At 38.0% G+C, this 25,773-nt stretch overlaps 1 protein-coding gene across 2 annotated transcripts; it reads left to right on the top strand.

Moving 5' to 3' along the window:
* LOC105251576 (zinc finger protein 271) lies at positions 1–21,748 on the top strand. 2 transcript variants are annotated; one of them, XM_011258493.3, is made up of 4 exons: positions 1–424; positions 17,634–17,981; positions 19,906–20,049; positions 20,143–21,748. In XM_011258493.3, exons 2-4 carry the CDS (start codon positions 17,635–17,637, stop codon positions 21,389–21,391), a joined length of 1,740 nt encoding a protein of 579 aa, XP_011256795.1. In that variant the 5' UTR covers positions 1–424; position 17,634; the 3' UTR covers positions 21,392–21,748. The 2 variants fall into 2 exon arrangements, with proteins under 2 accessions (XP_011256795.1, XP_011256794.1); XM_011258492.2 differs by lacking the exon at positions 1–424 and having other exon boundaries at positions 16,105–17,981.
* Positions 21,749–25,773: the final 4,025 nt, after the last annotated feature.

Below are 25,773 nucleotides of genomic sequence, written 5' to 3'. Positions count from 1 at the left end.
GAAACCAGCGGTTCGATTCCAGACTTTTGGCTTTACCATCGTGACTCACACTTTAGGTTCTCTCTCTTCTTCTTTTTCTTTTCTACCTATTCTTCGTCTTTCTCATCTTCTTCTCCTACTTCTCGGTGCTCGCACGTGTCTTGGAGAAAAGCGTAAAATTGCAACCGCGAAACATCCACGGGGAGGTTTAACGCCACATGACGTAAATATCTTATTTGTGTCGCCGAAGAGCCGCGACGCGACCACGTGGAAGAGATTCTCACCGATCTCTCTACAATCAAACACTGGTAAATAGTGCGCAAATCGTCAGTTTTTCTCTTCCCTGTGAGGTGAGGACACTGTGTCTCGACGGATTTTTTCCGCGGATCTCTTGGATTCCGATGATCGAAAAAAACATCCGAAGAATCCGGCTAATTCGCTATTGGTGAGTTACAAATTATTTTGCAATTATTTTGCGCGTTCTTTCTCCAACGAAAACCAATGTGACTTCTTCATATAAGTTTTATTTACAAATTTCTACTTTAATGGAAACTTAAACTCTCACGATTTTTCTCGTGATAATAATCTAATGTAAATTTTCGTATCATGTGATTGAGAGGAAATAGTTTAATATTGAAAAAAAATTTTTTATTTCTTTTTACATATATTTTTCGAAGAGAAAGAAAGAAAGTTCAGGATATTATTATTATATATATTATAAATTAATTTAAAACTTAGATATTTGATGGCAATTTTTATTTTTCATATCGATTCACGAAAGTTACATATTTATCTCGAATTTCTTTCGCAAGTTTTTTTTCTGAATCATATGAAATTGTTTTTATTCCATTGTATTGATTGCTCATCAAACAGGGATTTTCTTTCTTATACTGTTTCAGTTTCTTTTAATTTTCCGACAATGAGAATTATTATTGAAACAATAATATATATCTTTTCAATATATATTATAAGCCAGAATTTAAACGAATCGATATTTAATCTGCCAAATTTAAGTGACTTAAATTAAATATTCAAATTATATTCCGAATTCTTATATATACGTTATTATATTAAAAAACAACAGGTTCTTATCAATGAATTATAAAGGATATAGCATAAAGTAAATCATAAATGTAGGATTTTAAATCAATCATAAAATCGTAAAACTATAAGCAATTTATATAAAAAGCCTAAAAATATATAAAAAGATGTGGCATAAAGTTTACAAAAATCTTGATATTACGAATCACATCCGAAATCTGAGCCAAAGTTGAAAATTTAATTTATATTATGAAGAAGACACATCTCTTAGAAGACTGGTTGAACGAGGTTTTCGAGGCTGTCATCTCGCGCCAACTATAAGAGAGATTGTTTTGCTCTTTTTTTACTTTTCGCTCGACGTACCCAAAACGATCCACGATTTATCGCGATCAAATTTTCGAGGAGAACTATCGATCTCCCCGAGATTCCACGAAACGACAGCACCGGAAGACCTTTCAAACCAGTTTCCTAAACTTGCGGACGTGAGAAAGGTTACGAAGGACGAATCGCCTTTACAATTTTGCGAAAACTGATCAAAGACTTGCAGATTATAATACTCGTTTACCTTCCGATGTTATTCGTATTACCGGTTGTTTTGCAATATCCGCGTTAAAAACATAACATATCATTAAATGCGATAAGCATTGCCGACAAGCATTTTAACAGTGTACAAAATACGTGCCCAAGATTCACATCATTTTGCCCTTTAAAATATTATTTTATTCGACAGATAAATGTCCTGATATTTTTTTTACGCAATTGGAGTAAAAATCGATTTTAAATCGGACGCTCTTTCAAATCTAAAGGAAAACGCAGAAATTTTCCCGCTTCGGACGACAAAAATAGGGGGTGACAAACGTCGTCGCTGTCACCCGATTCGCTATAGCTTGACAACCCGAGGGGAAAAAACGATAGATAAAAGAAGAAAGTAAAAGTAAAGCGAGGATGGAATACCTTCTCGAGCAGGACCCCTGTAGCACAAGCATTTTTGAATCTGCGGGAGAGGGGAAGGAGGGGAGGGCACGGTGTACCAGATCCCCTGGGATAAAGCGCACATGGTACCAGGATGGGATTATCTCAGGTCAGGTACGAGAAGAGGTTCCGGAATCGGGATCCAGCACATCGTACCTCGACAACAATGCTCCCCCTGTGGATCACTGTTGATCCACAGCGGGTTCAATGAGATTGCGTAAAAATCTGTGCGGTTCATTCAAAGTGTGGGAGTCTGCGCAGAGGAATCCTCTTACTGGTATGAAAATATAAAAAGAGCCTGACGTGAAAAGCGAGGTGCGCCAACGTACTTTTCGGTTACTTTCCTGTTTAACTAATTTAATAGAATGCCTTCTATGAAAATTTATTGATAAAAACAGAACTGATATAGAATAAAATGATTTAACACGTTTCACATTTTGCTTAAATCGATATAAAACACACAGTGGATAGATTTTATTGAAATTGATAATTGAAATTTATAAAGATTTACTAATATTACAATTAATAATTACGTTAATTTTTGATTAATTAAAATATTTAAATTATAAGATCAACTTATTGAAAATATTGTAAAGGATGTTTTTCCCCGAACTTTGGTGAAAAACGTTTCAGATAATCTTCTAAAAAAAACGTTGACACGTATTTATAATACCTCGACCTTTGCCATTGTTTACTATTGTACTTTTATAGTTTTTCTTTTATGCGTTTATACATTTATGCGTTTATTGGCTCATAGTTTGAAGTAAGAAAAAATGATGAAAATATAATAAAGCTAGGATATATTATCCCTATGTGATTTTTGTGTGTTTAAAAAAAAAGTATATCTTTACATATAGTACATATATTGAATAGAAAAAATACGGTTGTTTCCGGTTATACTTATACTTTCAGAAATACAATAAGAACGCAAATATAAACATAATTATTTTTATAGAGTAAAAAATCATTAAAGATATTTATTAGTATATTTTACAACTTTCTTCTTAAAAATTATTGATTTTGTAATTTTTTTAAATATAAAATCACATTCGGAATTTTAAGCAGTTTCCCAATTGATTATGTATTATTGTCTGTCGACTGCCGTTTCATAATAATATTTATTAGTAAGCTTATTGTGTTCAAGCAATTATGCATTTTTCTTATTATTATATATTATTTTATCCTATATTAGAAAATTCGTCATCCATAAAATGAAAATTTGAGACTGATTCAACCACCCTACCGTATCAATTCTTTAACGTATTATTCGAAACAGTCACATCTCGTTAAAGGAAGCAAGGCGGTCGTTGGTCGAGCGAGTCTCGTTAAAAAAAAATTCCGAGTCTCGTAACGAATCATCCGACGTGCTGGTAGAAAGATCCCCGATCGGGTCCAGTCCCTAGAAATCTCCGCCTCGCGCGGCCGTTGACCGAGGTTCGTTGAAAAAGAATCCAGAAAGACGATCACCTATGAACCCACCGGCGACCGTTACACGGTTTCCAGCTTCGACCGAGTCATTTTTCGAATTCGCCTAATCTCAGCTAGACAATGGCGCGGCTACGCGCGCCTGGAAGCAGGACGAAACGTCCCGCTTCAGGATGCGCGTCGGAACCGGTATCCTGTCGCAGGATACCGTTGCTCGGGACATCTCGCGGGTCTCTCGGGGAGAAAGAGGGATAACGGGGGCACGCGGAGGGAGTTCGAGAAAAGTTGGTAGGATCTATGAGAGAGGGTGCATATGTATGCTCACGTAGGGACATGTACGACGCCTTTGTGTCTCGCGCGAGGAGATTGTTCTATTGTTACGCGGAGAGACAGGTTTCATTTATGGTCACGTATGGTAATGATTCCAACTCGACTCCAACGTGAAGAAGAAGCAGAGAGAGAGAGAGAGAGAGAAAGAGTGACAGGCTCCCATAGGTCTTGGGGCCCTCGGGTGCAAGTGGGTAAACCGGGCAGTCAGGCGGCCCGGCAGGATGAGGAATCGCGCATCGGGGATACGCATATAAATTTGCATATTTTCGGCCCGCATCCTTCGCTCGGCCCACGTGGGAATCCACGGGCTTCTGGGCAACCGCTCCGAGTCGTTCGCAGAATGACTCTGAACTCTTAACGGTTTCTTTTGTCGTCTGGAATTGGAGATTTCGCTTCCGAGACTCAAGCTCCAAGTCATGAATTGACATATCTATGATTGATATCTATGATTGCGCGTTGCCAGAATTTAATAAGAAAAAATTGAAAATTAAAAGCACGCTAGAAAATAGTGTCGGACATGTATTTAATTCTCTCGATTATCCTTGGCGTATCGGAACGAGCGCGACAATCGGATAATTTTGTTCCGTTCTCTGACGTTCCGAGTCGCGGCGCATTAATGATGCCCACAACCGCCGGAATCGCCCTATTTCGACCAAATACATTCGATAGGAAATTCCGATTGCGCCCGTTGCATCCTGCATTGCAGCGAGTTTTTGCGAACTGTCTGCACCTCGTTTCGGTCATAGCTGCGCACGATCGGTGAACATGCCGCTTTTCGTAAACGGACACCGACGTAAGCGCGAAGGATACTCAAAACATGCCATAAATGGAACAATGAGATGTTTTGGTCCGTCGGTCGATTCTCTTTTCCCAAGCCGCAAAAACAGCCTCCGGTCATGGACGAGGAAGCTCTATTGTGAGTAACCTTCGGTTTATACCTTTCGTTCGTAGGTGGTTGACGACAAAGATATCGTTGTCAGTGGTTAGTTTTGAATTTAAAGAGAACAATAGACCACCAGAATAACGTTTAGAAATATGCAAGTAACAATGCGGGAAGACCCCCCGTCAGACGATTTTTCTAGCCCGCATGAATCCTAGACGAGTAATCGATCGTACTTGGCCTTTGTCCTCTTATGCGACAGATTCGCAGTCTATTTTGTCCTCATCGATGATTGTAATTGAAGCGAGATTTCAGGAAAATATTCTACACAGCAGTAATCTTGTAAACGAATAAATAAGTGAATAATTAACTTGAAATACTTTGTCTCCAAGGAACCATGAAGTAAGTCTCCTTTCGTGTTGCTTGATTTTTCTGGAACGGCTGATAATCGCTCATTATCCTTATTAATTTTAAAGCCGTAATTACAATCTCAATATAACATGCGACTCGTGACTTTTCGTGTCGATTCCGTAACGAGGCGTCACCAAGAGGGGGGCCGCGTGTTTTTTAAGGCTCCTTTTCGTGTGCGTGGTTAATGGCATGACGGTTAAGTGACTCTTCTCGGTTTTCTTCTCCGCGACCGCGAGCGTCCTTCCACCAAGAAGGCCGCTCTTTTTATTTTTCTGAGGAACAAGGAAGGACTCGCGGAGGCAAGTGGCGAGGAGAAAGAGGAAAAAGACAAGGGGAGGGGCGAGATCCTTCGTGTGTGGTCCTGCCGGAGTTCTCGGTCAACTCGTATGGCCGAGGTGTCGCGTTGTGTGTGGTATGCTACGGTGTCTTACGTCGCGACGAGACATACCATGCGAACCACCATAACTACGAGGAGGCTCCAGGACTCTGTAACACATGTAGAGGAACGGCGACTCTTCGTGCGCACGTTTTATGCAAACCCCCTAGAGAGTTTCTAAAAGCTTTCGTGAATTGCGTTTTCGGCCTTTTTCACTCATTCGTAGGTATCTAAACGTCGTTGTCACTTTCGTTATGTTCACATCTGGAATTTAGTACGCTTCATCGGTATACTGGTAGCCTAAAGGAGTGAATATGTGAACCGGTCTCAAGTTACAATGGACCCCTTTATATAAAGCATTCTTACATTTATGGAAGAAGACTAAGTCACGTTGATAATATGAACTTTCTACGAAATTAAAAATTTCTTCTTAAGGATTCTTCGAATGCCTTGTTCAATTCCACAAACTCTTTCATTTGTAAATTTAACGACGACTATATTTTTAGATTCCAGAAATAGTTTTTCTTGTATCTTTATCGATAATTAGAAAACAAACCTATGCATTTTTATGAATCTTTATATCAGGTATAAAATGTAGAATCTCAATATGCTAATATAAAAATAATTCTAGATATTAATTAATTAATATTTATATGCAATTTTATATAATTTATATAATATTTTTAAAATGTCACCCTATGAAAATATCGAGATCTTTTTTCACATTGAAATATCTCTACCACATATATATCTACATATCTTTCTTAAGCTTTTATATTGGTCTTTTAATTCGTCCATTTAATTGCTTTTATGAATCCATTTGCTTTCTAACAGGTGACAACTCCATTATATATTGCTCAAGTACGAGCATAATGCGGGCGCTGTATTTGTGCTATTATTAGAAGGGTAATAGACTCGTTGAGAGATACTGAAGAGGTATTATGCAATACAATGTCGTCACATCTCAAATGATTTTCTTTATCCTATTTGTATCACAATTATAATTGTTAAACTTAGTTTTGAAACGCGAAAAGTTTTTTTAAATAACTGTTTTCAAAAATATATTTATACTTAGCTGAGCGATTAATTAATTTATTAAAATTTTATCAATAATACATTTTTGTCTGTTATTAAATTTGTTTGGTTTTTTATGAACAATATAAATTAATAATTCAATGTAATTCATTAATTTACTAATTAATGCAATGTGCATATACAAATGCAAGCATAATAATTAAGTCCGATACGGTAAAAAGTTTGAAAATATTTTTCTAAGCCTTCAAATAATTAGCCGAATAACTTTATTTTTAACAAGTTTATATTTTACCGTCCAATTAACATACTAAAATTAATGCTCTTTGTAGACGATATTAATATACTAGTGTGCATTATCAGATTATTACAACATCAAAGTTTAAAGTTGCTTATGTGCATTTTTCATAAAAAAAAATTCATCGATTCATGAAACTTCAAGCAATAAATTCAATGACTTTTTATTGATAACGCTACATAACGATAATAAAATAAATAAAATATATAAAATAAATAAAATATGTTATACATGCATATAATAGTACTAATAATCAATTGCAAAATAATAATAGAAATGTAAAATTCGCGGGAGAGAGGACCGTGTCTATTTTTGATCTCGCAGATCGTGTCATCCGGGCACGGCCTTAACCTTGGAATGGCAGAAAATGTAAAAAACGAAGGAAGGAAGAAAGGAGCCTACGAAAACATACGCGACGGCGGCATTTATTCGATGTGGGAGGTCCTCCCCGACGGTTTCCATGGCACAAAATGTTGGAATCATTTGTCAATGCGGTCCAGTTTAGCGATTCGTCTCACCAACACAAAAATTCCATAGCGCGATGCTATGGGGTGTTGGCATAGTCTATACAGACACTCCCTATCCTTCGACTTCTTTCATTCCGGATCCTACGCAGCAGTCAGGCTAGGGTGCGGAATGAGATCCTTCCGCGTCCCTTGTGGAACGGCTTTCTTTCTTGCGGTCTACCGAAAGTGTGAAATTCGTGATTAATTATCGATTTTTCGAAGGCGGGTTGAGAACCGTGATTCTGTAGGTCTACATGAAAGATACTGGTCCTACATGATTACCTATAGACTATCCATCTGTCGCGTATAAAACTTGATAATTTATACGACAAATAATATATGTCCCCTTTTTTTTATCATAAGCATTTACACAATATTATATTAAACGTTATTGGAATATTTTCTGTTTTATTTTTTATTGTATAAAAATAATAACTAACTATGTATCGATTTCTTTGAAGGTAATGCATTCTCCGGAGAAGAATGCGCGACTTTAGACCTGACGCGTTCGTGTTTGCGAAAATATTCCTCTAACCTCCCGTGTAGCCATTCGCCGAGACATTCCTGTACGTCGTACAAACAGAGGAAAAGGGGGAAGGGAGTTGGCAAATATTTTCCTTCCTATGTTACCGCACGCCGCGCGCTCTTTTCAGAAACTGAGAAACGCGCAAAGGTGAGATTTCCGATCGCGTGTCCCGATGGTCGAGCACTTATACAACGCGGCGGGATCGCAGGGACGTTTTTGTTGGTATACCAGGAATCCTGGACGCTATTCTATTTATTTTTGACCTCGTGAACTCTCCGTGGAACTTTGTCAGGTTAAGTTTTCGAACAAGGTAAGAACGCACATAGATTACACTATGAATCGTTGAACAATCTCCTGTAAAAATCAATGCTTTACAAAAAAAATTCTGTCAAAAAGGGATTATTTATGAACCACACAAGTACGAGTCTTTTAAGAATGTTAAAGAAAATTGCTTTAGCAATTAAAGTCGCTTAAAAGGGCAAAAAAGGCAAGTACGAATTTACCTTCGTTTTATTGCCGACATTTTTTTTCTCTTTTAATTTTAAAGAAAAGAGATGACTCTATTATTTTAATTTATTATTAATATATCATTACATGTCATAATTCTATTTAAATTATATTTTTCCGCGATAGAAATCACAAAATTGATCTAATCGATATATATCTTAAAAAATGCGTGTTTGATTACAATATCATTTTACATATTGCAACAATATTGCTACAATACTATTGCACAAGTGAAAGTCTATAAACATAATATCTATTTCTATCGGTTTCCGATCAATTTCTTTAAATGAGAAAACGGGTTTTTAGTTTGATGACAGACTATACAATTGATACATCTCAAGACATTAGACTTTAGAATTCTCAAATTTATTATTTTTATCTTAGGAATCTTATCGGGACGTTAAAATCTTCACGAATCTGATGCCACTGTATATTAGCAGACTGGTTAGAAAACTGGTATCACTGCAATAATGACACCGGCGATTGTAAGATAGCGGCGTAATGGCAGAATTATTTAATTGGCATCTCGTTCTCTCGGCGATAGAAGAACATTGCGTATCACGCGCACGCACACATACGCATATCGTCCTCGAAGAGAATACAGGAAGAACGATAGACCCCACGGCGGGAGGATTTAATCTTCAATTCCGAAAATCAACGTAATGTATTCCACCCCGAGGGGGGTGAAGGAGGGTGGCGATCCCTCTTACCCGGCTTAGGAGTGGACGAGTAGAGTAAGAGGATGGGGGGGGAGGGCAGGGTGATCGCAACCTGTAATTTCAACGCGAACGGGCTAAGTCGTCGGTAATATGGGAGCCCGGAGCTGGTATAACGGCTCATTTCCATAATTCGTTCTTTAAGCATCATTTTTAATAGGCCCCTGGCGCCGTGCGAGCGGACCGTGCGGCGCTTCGTCGCCGTCGGGCCCGGGGGGCTCTTCGTAGACCCTCACGGGGGATCTTCGTCGTAATGTTTACACGACATCGGTCAGACTTCTGTCGTCCTTCGCCGTCGTTCGCGTCGCGGTAATGTCTTCATATATTCCTGTGAGTATGAACCGTCAAATTCCTGCACCGAGAAAAATCGTTTGATTGTATCAACAAGACGTATCTGATAGAAGATATTTTAGTTAAACCAAGCAGAATCTCTAGTTATCACTATAAGACTCGTTTTTTTTAACTAGAACGGTTAATTGATTTTACTACAAGGATTTGGCTAGTTTCTAGTTGGATCTATAAAACTTCTTGTTATATTAAACGTGGACACAGTGATGTTATTTTTTGAGTAAATTTAGTATTATTAACAAGAAAATTTGGTAAACTTAACAGGAGGAAATTAATCATACTCATCTGATAATTCCTAAAGGAATTCTGATTTGTCTATTTTCCAACAGACATACTAATTGAATCTATTAGATTTCTAATTAATGCAACCAGATTTTTTCTCAGTGTGGAAGTCTTGTGGTTCTTTTTGTTCATCAAACGATTCGTCGTAAAAAGATCGAGTCTTATTGTAAAGAAAGAAGTCACATTGAAGAATTTCTTTTTGGATTGGAAACACAGTATTGTTCGATAATGTTTCGTAATGATTACAGCTTCTAGATAGACAGCGTAGTAATTTCCTGAAATCTTTCTCAAAAGAATCGCATTCTTTTCGCTCCGCTTTTTTTATCATTTGTATACCGCCCAGATGCTGCCTATTGTTTCTATTCTTTAACCGTAATGGACACCGATCGTGGCCCAATTGGTAACCGCATTACGTCCGCATTGTACCTCGCCAGTGCCCCGAATTTCGTATGTCTGGGACGCCTACAAAAAAAAAAAAAAAACGGAAGTACGGCCCAACTCGCAAGACGAGGCGCGGCGAACAAGTGGTGCACCGTCTGCCGCCGCCAGCCTTATAAACCGGTCACGTGACCGAGCAAGATCGACGAATCAACGTGTGGTAGCGCCACGAGGGATCGGAAGATTACCAAGAGAAACCGCGGGAGGAAGCGAGGGAGAGACGAGATGAATAATACGCGTTACAGGAAAGAGAGAGAGAAAGAGAGAGAGAGAGAGAGAGAGAGACAGAGCGGCAGACGAAGGGGGAAGAAGGAAGAAGAAACGAAGTCGGAGCGGGATGAAAGTTCGCTTCTTCCTCTCGGTAGCAAGGTTTCGAGTCGGCGCGGAGGTAGAGGACCCCCGTCGTGCTCTCCCGCTGCGACCGGTAGCCATCCTCCTGTCCCGTACGTAATACGCATTACGTGTGTGAGTGCGTGGCACGACTCGCATCCGTGGGGAGCACACGCGTGTACCAGACCGGAGCCGGCGCACGCCATTGCGATATTAATATTCCGTCTTTAAGCACGGTAAATCAACGGAGGACACACATTCATCCTTGCCTCCGACGTCGATCTTTGTTCGTAGCTTCGATTACTTCGGGGCTTTTTCAAGCTTCCGGAAGGAAGCTCCACGTTCCGAGATCTCATTCTTATGGGGGGATGAAGAGGTACCTGATGACGTCTAGAGGAATAAAGTAAAGCTCAGTCGTTTCAAAATTCCTGAAGAAGTCCACAAAGGAGTCTATGGCTCTTCCATATGTTTCTCTCACGGCACTCGAGACCCACTATCGGCTGGTAGGACTTCGAAAGAGTGGAAGATAAAAAAAAAAGGGCAAACTCTCCTCTCTCGACGCAACCCCTCCCCGCCGACAGCGCGACGAAATAAAAAGTACGACGAGAAGCATCGCGGGAATTTCAACCCCCGCTGTGAGCTACGGAGTGGCTGAGCAACACGCAGGGGAGATCGAGCACCTCCTTCCCTCTTTCCTCCCTCGTTGCCCCCTTTTCCTCCTCTCTCCATTCGTTCTGACGTATTTTTGTGACGCGAACCACACGCAAAGCGCCACGCGATCTATATATTCGGTTTCCCACCTCGCCGCGGCTGAAAGTGGTCTCTCGCTGAGCATGGGGCGATCCAATTTTCTTCTCAAGGTTTCCCTCGAAACGGGCTTCCCGTAGGGAAGCTTTCTTCCCATCGGGATGAAAAGGTTAATGAATGTTTGACAGAGGAATTGTACTCGCGTTCGTTAGCGAATCATTCCGTCTATTCAACGTTCCATTAAATTTGATAGAAAAAAAGAGAAGGAAAGAGTGAGAGAGAGAGAGAGGAGACGATATATTTTTTTAATTTTTATTAATTAAATTCACTCGAGGAACGCTTGGAAGTATCCCCTTAAGAAAGTTCGATGCTAAATAACGTTACGCTTATGTACCGCCAAATTTTACTACCGCCCAGCCGGCAGAAGAACGTAACTTAACGTAATTTTAATTAAGGAGATATTCGGAATGTCGAAAGCAAATTATTAGTCGCGGCGACGTTAAACCCGAAACCGTCGCCGAGTAGTTCTCTTGTATCCGCGAGAAGCGATTCAATTTTTCACAATCATCGTAAACAGGGCCCAAAGGACGTAACAGCTACCGAAATGGTCGCCACGGTTGGTGGAGTCGGGGCCCATCGAAAGATTCCGGGGCCCGATGGTATCCCCAAGGGAAAGCACCGGGAATCAAATCTAAATGAAAGATCTGCGGGAGGGGGAAGAATAGGGGGAGGGTAGGGGGGGAGGAGCGCGGCGAAGGGAAATAAAATCTCTTTCGGCGTTCCACGGACGCATCATAAGCAGCAGGGAAGAGGAAGGTGGTGGGAAGCAGAGGGAAGAGGGAAGAGGGGGAGTAGGATTCTATCTCTCTCCCGGATCTCAATCTAAAGACTCCAAACATATTTTCTCGAGTTTAGCGTCGGGCCCGGCTCTTCCATTGGCCGTCGTGGAATCTCCGTCTCGAGCCGTGATCTTCCTTCTTTCCCTCTCGTCCCTTTCTTCCGTCTTTCTCTCTCATACGCGTACATATACGCACTCGCTCTCTTTCTTTCTCTTTCTTTTGCTCTCCCGGTCCTCTTCTCGATTTCTTCTACCTGTTCGCCGCGTTCCCCGAGATCAAAGCACGCCGACGCCAGCAGCCCGGTCCGTGGGGTGTCATCCGAGATGAAGGGTGGGAACCGGCGGTTGCAGGAAAGGTCAGGGGGGAAGGAGAGAAAAGGCGAGATGGGGCAGGAAAGGTGGCTATACAATATTCATTAGCCTTAAGGTAAGGTCGCTGGGGGTACTTTTCTCGGAGGTTGAATCAAGAATTGAGTATCGTCTGGTGCGTAGCGGTATAAATTATAGCGCGCCTGTGAGATCGATCGAGGGCCCGGCCGTATAATGACTTTACGTAAAAGAGCTGAAAGTGCTTCGGGAAGTGAGACCGATTCTCGAACGTCTTATGAAAGCAAACGATGAATTTCACATGTGAGTATGTGTTGCGTATGAATGACTTTACATAAAATTATCATGCGCGATACTGTTTAAAATAATACATTTTTGTATACGCATCATATCTCTTTCTCGTTTCAACGACGACTGAGACTGTAAACGACACATTATAAAATTTACAAAACGCCTACGATACGATCGTTTAGAACGAGCATAATGCTAAAATTATTCTCCAAGTTAAGATCGCGTGGGACAATAGCGGTCGTGTTCTTTAGTCGATCTTGCATTTTTCGCTAATTGCTATCGATTGTTCAACATCTGGCCTGTCGTCAAAGAAGATTATACGACGTCAACCTTCATTCTTTACCTTGTCACACGAATTATTCAATTATTTATGCAAATTATTTATATTAACGATAATTTATTATTAACGATAATTTCTTTAAAGAATTTATAAAAAAAAGTTTATAAAAAAGATTATTTTATATACATTTATATCTATTGTCATAATTTTCTTATTAAATTATTATCTTCTTATTAAATTATTATATTTTCTTATTAATTTTTTTTATTAAATTATTTCATCTAATCTATTATTTTTTGTGAAATATTGCAGTGTGTTAAGCGATAAGAGAATATTTGTGCAGGATATGATGGAGCAGCAATAAAAAAATAATGTGATATCGCGTAAATATGCGATATTAAACTGTATTAAAGTAATGAACGGACGTCATTAAATTCGTGTTTAATCAGTTATCAAGTAATTAATGTAAGAGGACCCCCTTAATAGTGTTATCGCAAAGTCAATACTGATAATGTCAGAACGGGACGTCCTTTCATGTATCTTGGCACTTTTGAGAATTTATTCTTTTTCATATTTTTTTCTTTTTCGAAGAAAAAAAAGGAAGACGCGCTAAAATCGATTCGCTTGTGATCTGACATATTATAATACATTTAATTTAATGAAAAACATCAATAATTGAATGTCCCTATATCTATTATAGCATCTTTTTTAATCGTGTTACGCTAAAACGCGATCATTTTTCTGCAACAGGTGAGAACCATTCGCGTGGATAGCAACAGGTGGATCTTGATACCGATAAGTCGAATAACTTGTTTACTTGAAACCGCCAGACGTGCGGATTCCAAGTCGCGACAAGATTAGATTGCCGTTCAATTAACATCCCGACGATGAAGCGACGCTTTTAAACAATATTTAATTCGCAATGTTTTCAGATAACTTACCGAGGAAAAAGATTGCTTTGTTACGGACATTTTTTTTCAATTAATAATCTATTAAAAAAGTAAATAGATAAATAAGAAAGAAAACGTGAGAAGATATCATTAGGATATAATTCTTCCGTAAATTATAAATCATATGATTTATATCGATTTATATCGATTTCCCGAACAAAGCTTCGATACAAGGGAGATTTCTCACGGATCATTGACTCCATCTTCCTTTTCCGATCGAAGAAAGTGAACGGATTTTCTCGATTTTTGTTCACGAAGCGTCAGCCGCGATCGTGATCATGTTTCCATGGGATGGAAAATGAAACGAGGCTCGCGTCTGACTTTTCATCCGTGGAGAATGGATTATTATCTCGTGCGTGGTGTGCGTTTACGACATCTGTTGTGTCTACGAGAAACGTATTTTCCACTCCTCTGGTGGAACAAAGTGGTCTTTATAAATCGTCTTTTGACATTACGATTTACAACGGGGAATTAAATACCTCAATTAATGGCGTCGTTAATAACGTTGCACACGTTTACAGCCTCGTGTGATATAACGCGGCAATAAACGAAATGACAAACGAGAATTAAACGTTCTTCGTTCTCTAAACATAAGTAGAATCTTCATTGTATGAAGATATAAATTGTATGAAGAAGCATGAATTGCAAATAAATACATTTTTTCAAATCGAAGATTTTAATAGTATTTTATTACGCTGTGGATATAATGATCCCACATGCCGAGAATAAAAATAATATCGCCTTGACCGATTGCCTTAGTAACTGATGGCGATATGTGACTTCGAAAGATTTAATGTCAGCCAAAGTCGTCGACGATTAAGCTTATTAGTTTCAAACATTTAGATAAGATGTGAAAAATTCAATCGTGTTTACGAAAGTTTAGCCTGAACTAATTTCGCATCATGAAATATCGCGGATCAATGAAAGCATATCAATCTCTTTTTTTTTCATTTATCGTGAATCTACGTTCGTGAACTCCGTTCTATACATCAAGAATGTAGATTCGAGAGTACCGCAGGTTGGCTATATCTATCGGATGGCATCTCGGGTTGCCTAACAATTCTGCTGATCTCGGAGGTCACGTCGCACACTCGAACGAGATCATCGCGATGATCATCGATGATCATCAAGCGCGCGCGCTCGTCCAATTATGAAACTCGCATCTTCACGGTCACGCATTGTTGCTCTTTATCTGCCTCGATATCTTCGCCGATCGTTGTCGACTCCTTTTTTTTTTTAATCGTCGTTCCTTTTAAGCGTCTCGCGCGCGCGATCACAAATCACCTCCTTCCATCGTCTTATCAATTGCGTCATCGCGCCAGGAACGTGTTTGAAACCACGTGACAGTGACCTTCACCGGATCGTCTTTCGAAACGGTTGCTCGCTTCCTGATGACGAGGATCCCCTCCCACGGACGGCCGTGGTAGCCGGCGACCATCGTCCAGGGACGCTGGCGTCATTTTCGCGAGAGAGCGCGTGATTTCGCCGCAAGGAAGAAATTACCAGACCACGTCGGCTCGGTCTTGTTGATTCAGCTTGCAGTCCACCAATTCACACCGACGTGCTAATATGCTAGATAACGCGTCGCCAGTTGTGAGAGGGAAAAGGACAGAGAGAGATACGCGCGGACTTTGTTCCCACCCGCGTACATTGCCGATCAGCGGCAGCCGTGTGGGACAAAGTCAACAAATTCGGGGGTATCGCGATTGCACCGCGGGAGGTGACCGAGCGATTTGATGTCTCGCTTTTCGCAGTAGATGTATCCTTCTCTTTCTTATAGGTCAACAGGGGTCAATCTTCGTCTCGTCAACAAAATGTCTACAGAATAAATGATAATTTTCCGCTTGTATATAATTTTCATCTTGATTTCGATGAAATTTATCTCCGCACGTGATTCGTTCTCATTATTCTGCTATTATATTTTTCTTAGAACTATCAAATTATTTCTAACGATTATCTAAATCGGAGTCATCGCTGTATTAGATCAAAATTATTTCAACAATACTAAAATAACTTTCAAAACAGAATTTTGTAAGTCTATATATGTCTATATATGTGTGTTTTAAGTTATTTTATAATTAGTCGCTATTAATCGTTGAGTCGACTTGATATTAGCTCTCGTTTACTAAGATGACTGTATCGAGAAGGCCACCGAGTGCGCGACAAAGTGTTATCACTCGATTTGTCTGTGTTGGTGATACTCGTGGAGGGGCATAATAAAGATGATAGCGCGAGTATATATAAGCCTGCGCATCCGTCATCGCCATCAGTTGGATATTCCTCATGTTTCGTTTTGCTAGTAGAGTCTTTACGATACTTCAAGCAAGCTCTTATCTTGAACGTTCGAGCAAAAATTAATCGGAAAAAAGTGCGATAAATAAAGAGCTATATTGATACTGGTAGCTTTTAACGTGTTATAAAGAGGGCAATCAAGCCTAACTACAACTCAATCGGCAGAAGTTCATCGAGCTTCATCTTCGAGCTCTGACCGCTGTTTTTTTCACTCTTCTTCTTCTACGACGCGTCATCTGTAAGAGATCACCGTCCAATAAGCAACGGCCAGCAAGCAGGAAAAATGGGATTCTCTTAGCATCGATTGAATCGTTCGTCGTTTATTGGATAAACGCGCATATCGATTCAAAACTTTTCATCTGCGGTCAGCGTTATTAAGCGAATCCGTCAAAATAACACGCGCGAAGATTGTCTACAGAAGTGCGACAGCAGTGTTTCATGACTCGTTCACTACGGTTGTCCAGCCCAGTTATGTTCTCGATCAAGTACAGCAAGCAATTTCTGAGCTATCGTATACTCAAGTCCAACCGGTTCAAGTATATCTGACGATACAGACTCGGACTACATAGAGGGTGCGCGCAAGGTGGTGTGTGTGTATTGTACCGCGGGCGGCTTGTCGTATTTACGGTGCTCAGAAAGGCAAGGGAGTGTCTCAACAAGACCTGGAAAGTCTTGTATAAGTCCAATGGCTGGATCGTTTTTTACGGCGCGAGCTTGAGGAAGTACGTCGACGACGACATAATCGACCCGGTGCCATCGAAAATCGCTAGTGAAGCGAATATTTCGAGGGCAACAGGTGATACGAGCTTGAATGAAAAATTGAATTGAATTGGTAACGACGTATGATTTCATTACCAAGGAGATTTTAATTAGGAATAGAGGGAATTAAAATTTGAAAAATAAACGTGTGCGCAGGAAGCACAGAAGCAGAAAAAAAATCCAATTGATAGCAAATCTATTTCGAAAATCTTGAGAAAGCTTATTAAAATTGGCAATCAAGATTACAAGTTTGCCAAACCGGCTTCACATATATGAAAGAGTAGCCGTAGTAACTAATGATTTTCTTGTTAAGATAATTTTCACGCAGGATAATAAGTCACAGGTATCGAGAGAATAGTCATTAGCGGTACATTGTTGAATATACGGGAAATTGCGGAGTCTCGGAGCGAGTTTATCTAGAGTAACGACATTGCTCGATGCGCTGATACGTCAGCTCGTGAAAGATCATTAGAGCGGCTCGTGAAAGATCAAAGTAAGCGGGAAGAGCGAGATTCCTTCGAGAGGCATAGACACTAATTTTTCACGGCAGTTACACACACGTACACATACACATTCTTATGTAAATACACACTCAATACAATCGAGCCTACATAAAACGCGAATTAAAGGGAATCGCTAATTAAAGCGATCGGAGCGAAATCTGCAGGTCTTTGGCGAATCGGAATAAAATTGCGGAATAAAGAAGCAAAAAAAGAAATGATTAAAAAGATGATCGTTTACGTCCCGGGCAGAATGCCAACTCACGTTGGTCCCTACGGCGCCGCTCGTTACCCGGGCACCCTGCTAGGAACTGCCCCGGGTTTTTACAGCTCGGTTTCCGGCTACACCACCAGCCCGGGCCCGAGCTATTACGGGAGCCTCAGCGTCCAGCATCAACCAGGGCCGCTGGATCTTCCGATTTGGCCGCGAAGGATGCCGGCCGAGGAGGAACTTGGGGCCTCGCCGGCCACAGGGGTGCCACCGGGCACCCTTGGCACCGGTGGACCCCCGAGTCCGGCGCACAGCGACTCGGACGCGTCCAGCTCGAGCTTGGAACTAGGTACCATCAGGACCGGCGAAAACGCCCAATTAAAGTGCAGGTGAGAAAAAGAAAAACAGGAGGGAAAGGTTAAATTTTTATCATATAATTTAATCATTCATTATTTATAGACAGAATTTATAATATTTAATCATTCATATATTATATTTATAGACAGGATTTATAATATTTAATCATTCATTATATTTATAAACAAGATTTATAATATTTAATCATTCATTATATTTATAGATAAGATTTATAATAATTGTATGAATTATCTAAAGTATTTCCGAAAAAAGAGAAGAGAGAGAGTCAAAAGTGACCGAGTATACATTATATACAATATAAACGACGCATTTGATTATCTTTGAAGTACTAGTCTATGCTGATAATTTCGTGATAACAGAGACAAGATTATTAAAAATGTATTAAAGCACATTGTACAATATTTAATATGAGATTTCTTTATATCTATAAGAAGTTACATACATGAAATTTTTATCCATAATAAATAATTTAAAAAATTTATATTGTAAATTAAAAACAATGTGCTTCTTGTCTTTGTTATCACGAAATTATCGTTTAAACCCACACCTCAGAGATAATCAAATGCCTCGGTTTGCACTATGTTGTCGCAGACGTTTGTCTCTCCTCGTTAAATGACGTTAATCTCTGTCTCGAGTCAATGTAGACGCGAGTATCTTTACGCGCATACCGGTTGCAACCAGTTTTCTGTATCTCGACTGATAGTCGGAAATTTTTCTATTCGTCGAGGAAATTCTGAAATACATCTCGACCCCTTTTACTTTATAACGTCGTATATTGCGTGATTGAAAGCTCGCGTGTTTTTGAATTTAGATTCCTCATAATTAGCTCGATTTAATTCAATTTACACTCTCGGGAGGAGAATATGTATTTTTAATGATAAGCAGATTTATAACCGTCTTGGTTTGTATTTAAAGTTATCATCAATAAAATTTTGACTCGATATAAGGCGAAACGATAACAATTACTTTCAGATAACGAGAGAAAGCGGGAAATTTTGTTGAAGTTGCAGGGAGCCACAGAATGATATATATTGTTTAAATATTTTTCATTACAACTTCGACTTTTCATCCTCTGTCGTCTGATAATAATGTGTATGAATGATCTATCAAGTTCCAACTCTCTATTGACTTAATGTTATCACTAGTAAAAAGCAACTTTATTATCATGGTTTCTTAAAGATTATCGTGAAAACATTATTTTTTTCACGTGACGAATGCATGACAATCGTAACGTATCATAAAGTACACCATAAATAAGTTTCATTATTTGAAGTCGTCATCATTATATTAAATTTCACTCGAAATTATCTCTCAAAAATTTATTTCTATAAATTTTATTAATATTATACATTTTTTCTTATCTAAATTTATCATATTTTCCACACATAACACTTATTAATATATGCGATTTGTTAAAGAAAAGTTCGATTGAACATCCTATCTATGCTATGCATTATTTTCAAATTATATTAAATAAAAAACGCAAAGTGAATTTATAACATCCATTATACAAGATATATATTATAGCTGTTTGTGAATAAAAAAATGAAAAGACGAGAGCCGCTCCGGCCAATCAAATCTCTCTCGAAATTGCCTTGATCTACGACCTCCCGTGGATATATCCGTGCCACTTAATTGGCGGAATTCGTTGTCGTTGTCTGGAATAGTACCGAACATCGTGGTCTCCGTTACGATAAACTGGTGTCAAACGGCGGCAATTGCAAAATGGCCGCAATTGGTATCAATTGGTCGAGTAAGCGAGCACATTTGTGACGCAAATCATATTTCGATATTTCAGCACGTCGGAAGGCTGCATTCTCATTGCATCACTTTCGATTAGTCACGATTCGCGATTTCGCAGAGATTAATTGGCAATTAAAAAAAATTAAATATACATTAAAAGATAGAAATTATTAATATTTTTCTCTTTTACAGATGGCATGACTGTGGCCGATGGTTCACATCCCTGGAACAACTTGCAGGGCACGTTGCAAGGTTGCACGCTGCGCCTGGACCGCGGGGTCTGTTTTACTGTGGCTGGGAAGGATGCGCGAGAGGCGAACGTGGGTTTAACGCGAGGTAAAATTCCTTCAAATGCATTAAAACACCTATATATATATATATATATATATAAATGCATTTTCGACCAACACTCATACCTCCCTTTCGCAGGTACAAGATGCTGGTCCACGTACGCACGCATACGAACGAGAAGCCTCACCATTGCTTCCAGTGCGATAAGAGCTTCAGCAGAGCCGAGAACCTGAAGATCCACGCACGTTCTCATACCGGCGAGCGTCCCTACGTCTGTCCCGTCGAGGGTTGCAACAAGGCCTATTCGAATTCCTCGGACAGGTTCAAGCATACCAGGACCCATGCCGTGGACAAGCCTTACTGCTGCAAGGTACCGGGATGTTCGAAGAGGTACACCGATCCGTCGTCTTTGAGAAAACACGTCAAAACTTATCGTCATTACGTAAATAATAACGACAAAGTTCAAGAGAAGAGTTTCGACGACAGCAACGTTCAGGAGAAAACCAGGTTCGACGTGAATTCGCCAGATAAACAGAGCAGCAGCACGTATTCCGAGTCGGACAAGAAGAATTCGAGCATCGAGAGCAGCATATCTGGTTCCAGTCCCAAGGCTAGTAACAGCTTCGAAGAACAGAAGAGTTTCGTCGAGTGGAACAACATGTACAATCTCCAGGAGCAACGGAAAGAGCAAGAGCAGGTCACTCCGCCGAAGCCGTACGAGCAGGACGTGAAGATCTATCCAAGGATGTACGATGACAATTACATCATACCGGATAGAATCCAAGTGAATCCCATGTACGCTTCCGGTAGCACCATCATCAAGGACTGTTCCGTGGTGTCGTCACCTCACACAAGTCCCGGTCGAGTATCCGACCCGATACCACGCATCGGGATGCAATCGACGCCCATCAAGACCGAGGAACCCATGGAGTGCAGCGTCACCAAGACTTCTACGGTTGACTACAGGAACATTGAGTCAATCGTCAACAGCACACCCTGCAAAAAGGAAAATACAATGAGCTCTGATCCAGTCAGACACTCGGTGATCAAGCGGGCGGAGGATCTGAAGATGGAGATAGAGCAGACACCTTTCAAGGAGGAGCTCAAGGACGTCGGCGGTGACTGTTGCTGTCGACACAAGTGCTGCGTACACAGCAACGATAGCATGCTACGGAAAACGAAGATCCTCTCGGATTTTATTCTCAAGACGCAGAACCCGGTCTTCCGACACCTGCTGGATTCGATGGAGCTGCGATACGGGTTGGAGAACGTGTGGGGCAACATTATGGACACCGCCAACACGTGTGGCCAGGACCTCAGAGTGAAGAACGAGAACGTCACCGAGATGGAGCAGGATTTGCCGCTAGACTTGACGATCAATAAGTAATAAAGGATCGATTGGCAACATACCAAAAAGCTCATAGTCGTCAGTACGAATTATCTTCATTATAATGACAGAACACGAATTAATTGAAACGTCGTAAATTTCCCAGACACGAAACGGATGTCGATAATAAATAATTAATCGGAAAGAAACGAGATTAATTTAACTCGGAAACGGAAATTGTTTCGATCAGACTGCGAAACCAAATATATAATACTCTTCGTGTTTAATACTTGTGTTTAATACTTACAATTAGCATTTAGTATTCTATAACGAGAGTTGACAAGATGAAAGCAGTCAAAGATCGAATAAGAATTTGCTCAAGTCTTTTAAGCAACTGTCTAGAAGCGATTGTATCAATCGAAATGTTAATCAGAGATAATCAGATCTTGATATTCGCTCGCGTAACAATTTTAATCATTTTAATCGATACCTTGAAAGTGACGTTTCCGATTTGTCGAATCGACAGTACATTAAAATCGGATAGATAGCTGATATAATAATGAAAGATAAATTGAAAACTTGTTACGTTGCTGTAAATACATATATGAAAGACACGCGCACAGAAATAATTCGCTCTCATTCGCCTCGATAATTCGTTCGTTAGAATTGGAGTTCAAAAATTATGTTCTTTTTTATATAATAAGGCCTCCCTATATAAAACAAATTATATTTCCATATTTTATGTAAACAAAATGTATGTGTATCATATGTATATAGAAATTTATATATATGTGTATGGAATATCACACACACACACACACACACACACACACACACACACACACACACACACACACACACACACACTCTCGCACACGCACATACACACATACACACATACATATAATTAAAATGTGAAGTGAAACTGGTAGGAGAATACCTTCCTGTTATAACAAGTACATGTTTATGATGTGAATTATTTCAATAAAAAAAAAGTACATTATTTATGTATTCGCATATGTTGTGTGTTCGTTGTCTTCCCACGTGACTAATTGTTTGCATAATTGATTATAATTGTTTTCATCAATGTATTAATTATTGTAATACATATTGTTATTGTAATACATACACACATGCTGCATTGCATAAAGATATTTGTAATAATTGTAATAAAAAGATATAAAATTTTTCTGTTTTATAAGAGATTAAAGAAATTTATTGATAAAATTTTTTTATTTTATAAGATTGAAAAAATTTATTTATAACATTTTTTATTTTATAAGATTGAAAAAATGTATTTATAAAGTTTTTTATTTTATAAGACTGAAAAAATTTTTTTATATAAATTTGCTAATTGCAAGATTAAAATAAAATATGTTTGTAAAGAAGAGAAATTCTATCATATAAAACAATGATATATATTGTTTTATATATATTGTTTTATTCATAAAATTTAGAAAATTATAGAGGAATTTGCTCAATTGATAATAGATTAATTAATGGATTTTGGATAAAAAAAATTTTATATAAAAAAGAATATTGAGAGTTGTAATTTCATTTCTTTCAAAGATTTCGATCTACAATATTTAAAAATATTTCTCATTTCCTTTTTATTGTATATGATTTGCAAGAAAATTGAATATGTCTATAATAATATGTCTATCATAATAATAATAAAATAACTGTTGACAGATGGTAATTTTAAAAATCAGCAGGTGCAGAGAGAAGAACGAGAGATGTTATGGTCTGCTTTTAGGTGATTCCTAAAAGCGATCTTCTATAAACATAAAACATTATAATTAAAATCAATATATTAATAATTATTAATATTGCAATCAATTAATTTAGATATTGTATTTTATACAAAATAGATCTATAAATATATTAAAACTCAATGTATTTGCGCTAAATTTGATCTTGCGTAACGATTAATATTCGCGTCAGATGTTCGATATATCAGTAGCATCCCGAATTTTTTCTGACCTAAATAATCCGCGCGAACTGCGAAGATAATACTCCACGCGGACTCGATAGCCAATAATCATAGTTCCTCGATCTTTAAAACCAATAGAAAACTCGGATTTCGTCAACTCGCAAAGTACTCGCGTCTTATTCGCGTTTCTTCTCGCATCCTTGTCGCGTCCTCGTCGCATCCTTCTCTCTCTCGCCTTATCTCTAATTGCTTTTAAAGGACGAGCTCGAGCGAGCATCGGCTCGGCTTCACTTACTGTAATTTGATACGCAGATAAAAACTAAACCAAAATATGTACCGATTTACGTGTCCACCTGTCATCGACTTTCTTATCGCGTGCAAGATTTATGTCTTAATTTACTCACACAAATTTATTTCATATATTTCAGTTACTTACACGCTCGTTTATAGTGGTGTAGTTTCGAGCACTTTCTCTTTAAACTTCGCATGTAGAAACGGAAATAAATAATAAGACTTAAGCAATAATTATATTAATTTCTAACGATTAATTAATTTCTAACGAATAATTAATTTCTAACGATACTTAGAGTTAAATATATTTCATTCATAATATCTTATCAACTATATATAATTCGAATTCAAACCGCACAATAAAACAATCGAATTGTAAAATCGAATAAGTATAATGAAAGACTCCGTGATATAATATCAATTATTTAACTCTTTCGTACCTCCGGGACATATATATCTCACCTAGGAAAAAAATCATAACTTTTAAACAAGTAATCCTGTCGAATTTTACCATAGCTTGTTTTAAAGAACAAGATTCAAGTTATATGTAAAAAAATCGTGCACTTTGAAATGTAATGTTTACAACAAAATATAATTATCTAAACTTTAAAAGAAATCAAACTTTTAGAGAATGAAGATTAACTGCATATTAATAAATATTTAATTGATATTAAAATACTTCTATAATGTAATATTAATACTTCTATAATGTAATGTAATATTCCGCGTAATATATTAATAAAATGTGTGCCAAAGTATCTAAAAAACGGCGGTGACGTCATCAATAACATGTTCAGCCTTGGCGGCGTACGTATACCGCGCTACTGTTTACATGCCTACGGTCTTATTATCATTCGTACGGCGACATTCGAGCATAAAGTAGCGATGCGAAACGCTCCGTATATTATGGAATTTTCTTTCATAATGCGATTGCGTTTAATATCGAAACATAATTCGCTATGATTATTATACTTAATTAACTTATAATTACATTACTACATTATCACTTTTATTGATTTATACTTTTGTTTATAATTCCTATTATTATGCGTATATGATATATATGTATCAACAACTGATAGCATTTTTATTACAAGTGACGTATGATTTTAATCTCATGTAAACATCTAGCGAATCATGTTTTTTGAATTGCTTTTTGAATTGCTTTTTGAATTGTTTTTTGATATTTTATTATATCTATTAGATATAAGAAAATATCGTATATATCTCGTATGATTATTTGTGATCGGAAGTGTTGTGCAAAATGTTCCACGTACTTAAAATATTAATTTAACGTATTTTTTCGCGAGTGTAAGTGCCATGAGGGAACAACAAAGGAAAAGAAAAGAAGATTTGAAAAAACATCGAGCTACAAACAACGGATATGCGCAGTAAGTAATTTATATTCGTAATATTTTATATTCAATCTTTGCAACATGTAACTCATGGTATCCCTTTTCTAAAATTATCTTTTATATACGTTAAACAATAATCAATATATCGCGAGATCTCGAAGAGCGTATTTTCTATGATATGTTTATTTTAGCGTATTTTCTATGATATGTTTATAATAAAATGACAGAATCAAAGAACCGTAATGACACAAAGAATAAGTTATTAAATTAATAATATTTCACTGCAATCTTTACAAACAATTATTTCTTTAATGATGTTTAAAATTAAATATATCTTGTTCGATGTTTTATGTCGTTTGGCTCTTTGATGAACTAAATACAATATTTCGGATTGAGGATGCGCAATAAAACGACCGAATTATAGAATAGAGTAATTAACATAACGATAGGCTTCGTGAGAGAGATATATCAATCGTTTAATAAATAATTAATCTATAATCTAAAAGAATTAATCTATCTAAAATATTTAGACAATGAATTGACAACACTGTGTTTACCCTTGTTGATATAAACAGCAGGATATTGTTTAGGTGTCATTTTATTATCATTTGCACGGCGACATTCAAACAGTAAAATAACGATATGATAAATGAAACTCTTTATATATTATCGAATTTTTTTTCTAAACGCATTTTTGATCACAATTTTATAAATTAAATATTTTTGTGAATTAAAGCAAGTGCCACAAGAAATTCGAGTAAGTGCAAATGCCATAAGAAATAGCAGAGTAGAAAAGAAAAGAAGGTTTAGATGACGGACAGATAAATGATATACATATACAATATGCATATATATGTATATAT

The sequence above is a fragment of the Camponotus floridanus genome, unplaced genomic scaffold (genome assembly GCF_003227725.1).
Source record: "Camponotus floridanus strain SB8 unplaced genomic scaffold, Cflo_v7.5 scaffold7, whole genome shotgun sequence".
Taxonomy (NCBI): Eukaryota; Metazoa; Arthropoda; class Insecta; order Hymenoptera; family Formicidae; genus Camponotus; species Camponotus floridanus.
This window is presented reverse-complemented; position numbering and strand designations above follow the sequence as displayed.